At 34.5% G+C, this 10735-nt stretch overlaps 1 protein-coding gene across 1 annotated transcript; it reads left to right on the top strand.

Annotated features, from left to right (window-relative positions):
* Positions 1 to 7685: 7685 nt before the first annotated feature.
* On the top strand, positions 7686 to 8444 carry LOC113369917. Its single transcript, XM_026610538.1, has one exon. It carries the CDS (start codon positions 7686 to 7688, stop codon positions 8442 to 8444), a length of 759 nt encoding a protein of 252 aa, XP_026466323.1.
* Positions 8445 to 10735: the final 2291 nt, after the last annotated feature.

Raw genomic sequence — 10735 nt, forward strand, 5'->3', positions numbered from 1 at the left:
TAATTCAAGAAAGAAAACTAGTTGGTACTGGTATTTTGCCTTGAGGCAAGTTACATGAACTTCCCGAAATGTGTAAATAATCGACTTAATCAATAAAAAATAAATTAATTTATGAGTGATTAAAAGTATTCCGAGTGGATTTATTGCACAGAGTATTTTCTAAAAGCAAATTTTCAAAAATCAATAATTATAATTGAACCAGTTTCCGTAGGACTTTAATGGTTTACTATGTTCAAGACCAAGTACACTATCGTTATACCAACTAAATCTAATTTTATTTTTAACAAACGTCAAAAAAACATTTTCTCTAACTTTGATAAATTTTTAAAATTAAACTACTTGTCGTAAGGCCGTAATAATTCAGTAAGTTCTATAAGGCAATAATATACATCGCCAAAGAAAGTTTCATAAAAATCGGCTTAAATTTTTTTTCAACAGTTAATTACAGGAAAACGGCTCGGTAGATTTTCACCTAAAACTGATCAGTATCATTCCCAACTAATATCTTTCGAACAGTTTTTAATTTTTTAAAATCGGTTCGGTAGTATGAGCTTAAATGTGGACAAAAGGTATAACACTTCTTTCCAAATTACAAAGAAACGGCTCGGACGATCGTCGCACAAAGCTGAGAAACGATATGCCTCATCGAGATACATCAAATGGTTTTTAAATTTCTGAAATCGGTTCAGGCGTTTTTGAGAAAACGTCGATGAAAGGTCTAATTTGACAAATGCCAAAAAGACCATTCTAATTTTTGCAAACTTTGACGAATTTTTAAAGCTAAACCAGTTGTCGTAGGACCGTAATATTTTAGTATGATCTAGAAGACTATGGTATCTACCGTCAAAAAATAATCATAAAAATCGTCGATTTTTTTTTATAAAACTTTATTAAGAATACGGCCCGGCCGATCTCTACCAAAAACTAATCAGCACGATTCCCATCTAATATCTTTCGAACGGTTTTTGAATTTTCTAAATCAATTCAGAATTGCAGGCTAAAACGTAGACAAAAAATTTTTCACTTTTCTGCGATTTATAAAGAAACAGCTTGGCCGATCGTCGCACAAAACTGACAAACAATAGTCCTCATCGATATACATCGAGTGTCTTTTAAATTTTTGAAATCGGTCTAGCCGTTTTTGAAAAAACGACAATTTACGAAAAAAAATCTGTTCACATACACACACATACTTTTTCCAAATTTGGTCTCATTCGATTCAGAATGGCTTGAAACGTCGAGAAAACATAAAATTAGCGATTCGGATTTTTTTATGAAAACATAAACATCTCCTTGGGGATGTTAACTAGTGGTGTATGGCATTGTAAGTTAAGGCAAATTGCTGGAACTTCCCGTACAGTAGTGATATATTCGAGGAAAATTAAATGTTTTCAAATATATAATTATAAATACTGAAACTTATATATGTTTACAAAAAAGTAAATAAACAAAACTCATTCAATCAAATTTGAAATAAAGGGCATTGTCTAATATTTCTAAGAAATATATAAACTGAATTACAAAGTTAAAATTATTTATTTCAAGTATATAAGTGAGCATTTGAACTTTAGGTAAAATTCAAAATAAAATCCACGTAGAAAGTTTTTTGAATCATTCAAATCGGATGCTTAGTTCTCTCAAAAACAGATATTTTTTGCACATTTTGCTTGGTATCTCTGCCTTTGCGAAAAACTAATCACCACTTTCCTCATCATTACAAATTGAAGTTTTTTGCATCAATCAAATCGGATGTTTGATTTCTCAAAAAACTCGATTTCTATTTTCTGTACCATCAAATCAGTTGATCGAGGCGAACGAAAACGTGAACGAAAAAATGCGGACACACGAAACACACACACTTCTATTTTTTCTGAGGTATGCCAAAATGTTCAGAAACCTTCAAAACGTGAAAAAATGTAAAAAATTTCATTTTCGATTGTCGGTCCATTACTATAACTTACCCTACGGAAGTTAATAAATATAAATGAATAAGTTACTTTTACAACTAGGTATAAATAAACTAAAAAATGCCGCCCCAAAATAAGTGCCGCCCGGGGCGGACCGCCCCCACCGCCCCCCCCTAGGTACGCCACTGCACTAACACATATACAATCACATACATTCATATTTTCAAAGATATGCCAAAATGGTCAGAAGGCAATGAAAGGTAAATTTATCAAAAAAAAAAAATGCGATTACTGAAACTTACCCTACCTGTAGATAATAAAAGGATAAGCCTATAAATCTTTATAAAAATCCACATCAAAAGCTATTCTATCCAGGTATTGATGTAATTGACATTTAATATATATAGTGTTTACCTCTCCCTCCGATATTTTTCTCTCTGTTGCTCCTCCGGCCAAGTTTATTTAATGAATTACTTTTGACGCGAACTGTTATTTAACATTGTAGCTCACGCGTTCATTGTGAAAGATATGTGTAGTAGATAAGGTATTATAGTTCAGAACAAGTTGCCAGTTGAACTTTACCATCTGCTTTGCCAGGCGAGCGATCCGTACATTTTATGTTATGGCCGTTTGATGTTTCAAGTGCTTCTATTTGGTGATATCTACTCTGAGACGTTATAAAGGGGCCAGTAGTAAAACTTATGTATTAATTACCTCTCGTCGAGCCATTTCTCAATTTCGACGTAGGCTTGTTTGGAGGTTGTGGTGCTAAAACGGTTCTTGCGATTTCGTTCAATATATATAAATTTCATATTTTTGTACAAGATGCATATTTTTATTATTGAATCAATTAGTTTATGTTGCTTTTATATAATAAAATTAGGTAAAGTGACTGCTATTCTTGATGATCCGATCTTTATATTTTAAGGTTTCTCAAACGCGTGAATAAAAATACTATAACGTAAATTTCAATATTTTGGTATTTTTAGACTGCTTAATATTTATAATCAATTTATATTGACATTTTGTGAACCATTTTTCACATCAATGATCTATGTTTCAAACTAATGGGCATATTATCGGATATGCTTACTATACAGGATAATGTATGGGAGCAAGAACCAAGGATCTGAATTGGAATAATTTAGGTTAAATCGTCTTTCAATTTCGGGTAGCTTTACTTCATTTCATATACTTGACATTTTTAAACAGAAATACTTAGATACTTTATACTTTATTAAATAGTTAAAATTAATTGAACAAAGCCTACCAATTGATCAATGGCAGCATTTGTTTTCATATTTTTAATTTTTTTCTATAGACTATAGAATGGCTCTAAGATGGCCAGTATGATCTCCTGCAAATAAAAAAGTTTTTCATAATTTTGCCACACATGCGACAATTTCAGCATGAAGAATATTAAATGGTATGATTGGGCTCAATATGATATTTTACCTTTGAGTTTTTTGAAGAATCTTAGGATCATGTTTTCGTATCCCTAGGAAGTAGGTTTAATATCCACCACTTTGGCCAATGTGATATCAAGCAGTAATTTTATATTAGTTTTTAGGCGAGACTATAGATCTAAAATATAATATTATGTGAAAATAGCCATTCGATGGCCAATAACTGCCAGAAGCATCAGCTTTTAGGGTTATACTACCATGCTCTCCTGTAAATCTGTACCAATTTCAACATGAAGCATATTAAATAGTATGATTGGGTTTGATATGGTATTTTACCGTTGAATTTTTTGCAAAATTTTAAGACCAAATTAATAGCAAGTAGTATTGACATAAGATTTTGTTTGGGATGGATAGATCTAATTTATAATATTGACTGTGAATAGTTACTCAGGGGTATTGGTGTTATATTTTTTTATCAGTGTTAGAATTTAATAACAATCTCAATACATTTTTAATGGTTAACTAGGGTTGCATTCTAATAACACTAGGTTAAGGAAACAACATATTAAAAAACGTGTGGTTATGATGACTGTTGAAACAAAATATATATATATATATATATATATATATATATATATATATATATATACTCGTATATATATAAATGAGTAAAATAATTGTAAGGTAGAGACTGCAAGCAAATCATAAGCATCAGGAGCAACTTAATAATTAAAATTTTCAATCAGTGTTTGTGCCTTTATTACTTTAATAAGGTTGAGTATTTCGTTTCAGTAGAGATTCTGTCGTAAAATAGACTTATGTTATGGCAAGGCTGTGTTACGCTGCTTTTTGTATGAAGTGGTACTAAAAACTGTCGATATGCTGTGTAGTTGCTGTGCAGTCAGGCGTTTTAGATATAAAACCTAACCTAGCATTTTGACAGTTTCTAGTACCATTTTATATGAAAAATCAGCGTAACATAGCATTGCCATAAAATTTGTCTATTTTATGGCAGAATTGGCCTGTTAATTTACAGTCCCTATGCTATGAATTCTTGATGCTCATAAATTGATTTTGAATGTGAAAAAAACATATAATTCATTCATAAAGATACACCGTTTAAATCCATCAGCACACTATCCCCACGTGCTACAACTTTTCCCAATGATAAATCTCGTACGTATATATACATACATATAAGATAATGTAATATTTCATCTCGTATGCATTGTTAGTGTGCAGATCGTCTGACAGGACTTTAATGGCACTTCAGCGTCGTACACGTTGGAAAAGAGTTGGAGAAAATGACAACATCGATTTTATTAAATGTTGCCATTGAAGTGCCGCTGCAAATGACATGTGTGTCGGCTGCCTTTTGCTCGGCTGCTTGCGTACGACTCGCTAAAATTTATAACCAGACATAAATGTCGCATGTGTGGCATGTCGGGATGTGTTATAAACGTCGGAACCGTAAATAGCCCAATCAAGGAGGCCTGATCTCTCGTGCCGATGCCGATGCCGCCAGGCCGAAAATGCTTTGATTCCTGTTCGGTTGCCATGGGGCGATAAATAGGTGAATTTGACTAATTAATGTTGTTCCGTGCTTTTTAGCAGGCGACGATAATTATGTAATTTTCTAACGCAAAAAGTATCAGATGGTTCAGAGGAAAACATGGTACAGGTCATATCTACATAAATTATAGGCTAGAGCGGGATTGGAAGACCACGCGTGAAAAGGTTCACCATCATTATTTCAAAAAACAAGAAGAGTATAGAATTTTTTAACAATACTATTTTAGGGCAAAAGATGTGTAACCAGCCGACACCTTAATTCTTACGACTTCGCTATCAGGAAATAAACAGTAAAAGGTGACCATATTTTTTGCATGAAATCCGGGATATGTGTGAGCGTGAAGAACTTATATGCACATTTTTCCGGTTCAAATTTTCTAGTTGAAATATATTTAAAAAAATATCGGCAATCAAACTATTTTTAAAAATCCGGGACAATCCGGGATAAAATACCTAAAACCGGGACAAATATTGCTTTTACAAAAAACCGGGATGAAACGCGTAAAATCGGAACTGTCCCGGCCAATCCTGGACGTATGATGATCTTAAAACAATGATGTATCAATAGTCATAACAAAAGTTTTTATAGTTGGTTTTTTTTTTGTTTTCGAGTTTTTTATTTAGTATATGATTAAAGTAAAGCAGGGCTTGAAGGTCTGCGGGTGAAAATGTTCATCACCGATATTTCAAAAACAAGTAAACTTAAGATTTTTTAACAACAATATTTGAAAGTAGAGATAAAAACCATGTATAACTAGCCATTACTTTGATTGCCACGACGTTGCTATCGGAAGATAGACGGCAATATTCGAAAATCAATAACAGAAGTATATTCTCTCGTTGTTAGCTTGTTTAGGTTGTGAGCACTGTTATTTAGTTTAAGAGTCCTTAATATATTTTTTAAGTATGCATTATTTAATTGTTTCATAAGATGTATTGTTGATTTTATATATTCATTTTATTATAACCATTTAACCAACATTTATATAACCTTTATAGAAGTTTACACGTGAATGGGGTAAAAAGAATCAACTGCAATTTACCATGACAAAGCTGTAAACAATAGAAAATAGGAAATATATAAGTAAATTGTGTTAATGAAAAGGCTATTTTATAAAAGATAAATTCAATTAATAATTATTTCAACCGCTGGTGAATATTTCTGACAAAATCAAGGCTATATAAAGTGCTATATATGTAAACGATGTAACCCTAAAAATTATATTTTGCATTGGTTGAATAATGTAACTATTATTTCGCAAAATCTATTAAACACTGAAAATAAGACATTGGATTTGTTTGACTCCTGACAAACTGTCTGACAGATGACAAATTCAAGAAAAATAATAAAAAAACATATTTCTATACAAAGGAATTGTCTAGGAATTTTACTGAACATAGCTTGATAGTTGTTTGCCTGATACGTGTTAAAATTGCACCTCCGTGCCTCGGCTTACCCTTTATTAAATTAAATTTACGTTAAGTGCAGAATTTATTCTAAAGGTAAAAGTTTTTCTAATGGATATGAATAAAAACGACTTATTATGTCTAAAAAATGCTTTTATATTCGATTACCATGGGATGATTAACAGCAAATTTGATGAATTGATGGTTTTCCATACTTTTAATCATATCATATGATGATAATTTTGTAATTTTGCAATGCAAAAGGTATCATTCAAATCAAATTAATAGTTAAGTTAGAAACTTCACAAATATAAATGCATTTCATTCCATAGTTTCATATTTTTATACATTCCTGTATTGCTAATAATCGGTATTAAATTTTTCTGATTGTGAAAAAACTTCTGTAAAAATAGGAATGCATGGCATGTTTCTACTTCGTTGCAGGTAATGATATTTGCGATAATAAAGCATACAAACATCTAGTTATATTATAGTTATTATTGATTTTGCAAAGTGTGCTACATATTTTAAGCTTTTCTAATAAATGCATATTGATCTGCACCCTGTGAACACATCTCTCCTCCAAACTCATTCATACATCTGTAGGATTGTGAACGGTTGGTTGAATAAAATTTCATCTCATTTTCTCAATTTATTGCTATCATTACTTGTAGTTTGGCTCGGATTCAACACACCGCGCTCTATCTCAGTTGTAAAATCCTGATTTAAATCGATTGTGTCTCGATTCAAATTGATTGTAATAGTGAAATAATGCAGATGGGTTTTATTCGATTGCGGCAAGCGCAAAGTTTATAAAACAGTAAGGTAATTTTTTTTAATCTGTTCGAGACATTCATTCGGGTACTTCGTTGTGGAGTCGAAAGCGTAACGGTCACGTAGACCCTATTATTTGTTCCTTTGTGTTTGCGCGACTGGATCGTATACAATCTGGCCGAAATATATTTCTTTAAGACGAGACTTGCGCTTCGTGGATTCTAAAACACTATGGAAATCATCTACATCGAAGGATAAATGTAATTCTGTCTCACGGTGTGAGTAGCTTATAGTGGAGTCTAGACTCGTGATGTGATTTCGTATGGTTTCGCAAACACACATGCCTTAGGATGCTTTCACACTACTCGGAAACTCGCCCTTTGGGTGTAATAATAAAATTTTATTTTAATATGTGGGAGATTGGCAGGTCGCGTCAATTTTAGTAAGCGAGACAAAAATTAATAATTGACATGGGTGATGGTTGGATCTTTTGTTTTGAACTATGCAAAGTTTTGGTTCAGATAAATTTATGAAATTTATCACGGCATAAATGAATAAATATTTTATAATCGGAAAAGTGTTTGATTTCCGATAGTGGTGACTCCTGTCGTTTGATATTATGCCGCGCCAACACGGACATTTTAGCTGCCACAAACTGCACATTCCTGAATTTATTCCAAATGACTTGGAACTTTGGTTTGCTTTGGTAGAGAAGGCATTCGCATCTTCCAATATCCACGATGAGAAGGAGAAATTCGGATTATTGGTTACCAGGTTGGATATTAGACATTCAACAGAGGTGCGAGATTTGATAATCAACGAGCCTGAAGAGAAGCCTTATTCTACTTTGAAGGCTACGTTAATTTCAAGGTTAGGCACTTCGGAGAAGTCAAAGTTGCAGTTGTTTATGTCTGATGTAGATTTGGGTGATAGGACGCCTTCTCAATACCTACGTCATTTGAGGACTTTAGTCGGGACTTCGATGACCGATAACGCAGTTAAAGCAATATGGTTATCCAGACTTCCAGTGGAAATTCAACCATTTTTGGAGATTGCTTCTGGAGCACAGTCAATACAAGAGGTAGGTGAACTAGCTGACCGCTTATTTATTAACCATTCACAGCAACGTGTAGCTGTGATTACAGATGCACAAACCTCTGAGATTGAAACAAAGAATGCTGATCTGCGTCAAATGCGTCAAGATATCGAAGCTGTTTCAAAGCGTTTGGATAAGCTTCAAATGTATCATAAGAAGGAAGTGTCGTTTAGAAGACGACAAGATAACTTATGTCGGTTTCATAGACGCTACGGAAGTCATGCGAGGAGGTGTATATCGCCATGTAATTTTAAGTCGGGAAACGATACGGGCGGTCACTAATGGCGACTAGTGACAAACGCCCAAATAACTCACGCCGCATTTTCATCACAGATAAGGAGACAAATGTGAGTTTTCTGATAGACACTGGATCCGATGTATGTGTGTACCCGCGCAGTTTGGTGAAATTTCCCCGTAAGAAATGTTCATTTGGGCTTTCAGCAGCAAATGGAACACCGATAGCTACATACGGTATGTTATCTTTAAAGTTAGATTTTGGACTTAGCAAAACTTTATCATGGAATTTCGTGATAGCAGAGGTGTCGCGTCCTATTATTGGTGTAGATTTACTTGCTTATTTCAATCTCGCGATTGATGTTAAAAACGTATATTAGTTGAAACCCCTGCAGATTCAACGGAACAACTTCAATCGAAAAATAGAATTATACCTTCTATTAAAATGATGACAGCCACATTGTATTCACATGATAAAATTTTAGAGGAGTATCCAGACCTAACACGGCAGACTGCATTAGGGGTGTGCAAACTTGTTACTCAACATCATATCGAAACTACATCAGGACCACCCATAGCACATAAACCACGTCGCCTTGCACCAGATAAGTTAAAAGCAGCTAAATATGAGTTCGAAGCAATGATTAAAGCAGGGACAGCACGACCGTCCAAGAGCTGTTGGTCTTCGCCTTTACATATGGTACGAAAAGGTTCTGGGTGGCGACCTTGTGGAGACTATCGCAGGTTAAATGCGCGGACTCAACCGGATAGGTACCCAGTTCGCCATATCCATGATTTTGCGCAAGCATTATGTGGTAAGGTGATATTTTCTACTATTGATTTAGTGAAAGCTTACAATCAAATCCCTGTAGCTCAGGAAGACATTGCAAAAACTGCAATCACTACGCCTTTCGGGCTATTCGAATTTCCGTTTATGACGTTTGGCTTACGCAATGCAGCGCAAACTTTTCAGCGGTTCATGGATGAAATTTTGCGAGGTTTGGACTTCTGTTATGCATACATCGATGATATATTGGTTGCATCGGAATCGCACGAACAGCATATGCAACATTTACATAGTGTATTCAAGAGGTTGCAAGAATTCGGTGTTGTAGTCAATCCAGCAAAATGTATCTTCGGACAACCAAAAGTAAAGTTTTTAGGATATGAAGTCTCAGCCAACGGAACTAAACCTTTAGCAGACAAGATACTAGCTATACAAAATTACGAAAGGCCTAAGACAGTGCAACAGTTACGTCAATTTTTAGGTATGTTAAATTTTTACCGACGCTTCATTCCGAAAGCCGCAGAAGTACAAGTGCCGTTAACCAACAAGTTGTGTGGTAATGTGAAGAAGAATGCTGTATTGAATTGGGATTCAAATATGGAGAAAGCGTTTGAAAAGTGTAAAAAAAGTTTAGCAGAAGCAACGTTATTGATGCACCCTCGTTTAAACGCTCTTCTAGCTATAGTTTGTGATGCTTCCGACCACACTATAGGAGCGGCGTTGCAGCAACGAATTTATGGTGCATGGGGCCCATTAGCTTTTTTCTCGAGAAAATTGAATGCAACAGAAAGGAAATATTCGACTTACGACAGAGAACTCCTTGCAATTTACGACGCTGTAAAATTTTTTAGACATATGGTAGAGGGAAGAGAATTTGTAATATATACTGATCATAAACCTATCACTTACGCGTTTAAAAAGAAAGATAGCCAGTGTACGCCGAGACAGTTTCGCTACCTTGATTTTGTTAGTCAATTTTCGACTGACATCAGACATGTATCGGGTCAAGATAACGTGGTAGCAGATGCTTTATCCCGTATAGAGATAGTTAACAAATGTGATATAGATTTTAAGGCGATTGCAAATGAACAACATAAGGATATAGACATGGCACAATTGTTATTACATTCTGACCATTCTCTTAAATTAAAAAGAATTTTTATTGAAGAATTGGGAACATCGTTATTGTGCGATGTATCTCAACCAATCATTCGGCCGGTGATACCAAGAAGATTTCGCCGTGCTATATTCAATAGCCTACATGGTTTGTCGCATCCTGGAGCAAATGCTACCATTAGATTGGTAACGCAACATTATGTATGGCCTTCCATTAAGAAGGATTGTCGACAATGGGCTCGCAGCTGCCTAGAATGTCAGCGCTCAAAAATTAGTCGACACATAGTCTCAAGACCGGGAGTATTTCCATTGCCAGGAGCACGATTTGAGCATGTACACGTCGATATCGTGATTATGCCGTTATCAGATGGATATCGTTATTGTCTAACATGCGTAGATCGTTTTTCACGTTGGCCTGAAGCAATCCCTATAGAAA

This window comes from Ctenocephalides felis, unplaced genomic scaffold (assembly GCF_003426905.1).
Source record: "Ctenocephalides felis isolate EL2017-DRISC unplaced genomic scaffold, ASM342690v1 CF-g0.4_SCAFFOLD_00823, whole genome shotgun sequence".
Taxonomy (NCBI): Eukaryota; Metazoa; Arthropoda; class Insecta; order Siphonaptera; family Pulicidae; genus Ctenocephalides; species Ctenocephalides felis.

Excerpts from the sequence above, each read along its gene's own strand:
- LOC113369917 (XM_026610538.1), top strand. The coding sequence starts at position 7,686 with ATGCCGCGCCAACACGGACATTTTAGCTGCCACAAACTGCACATTCCT.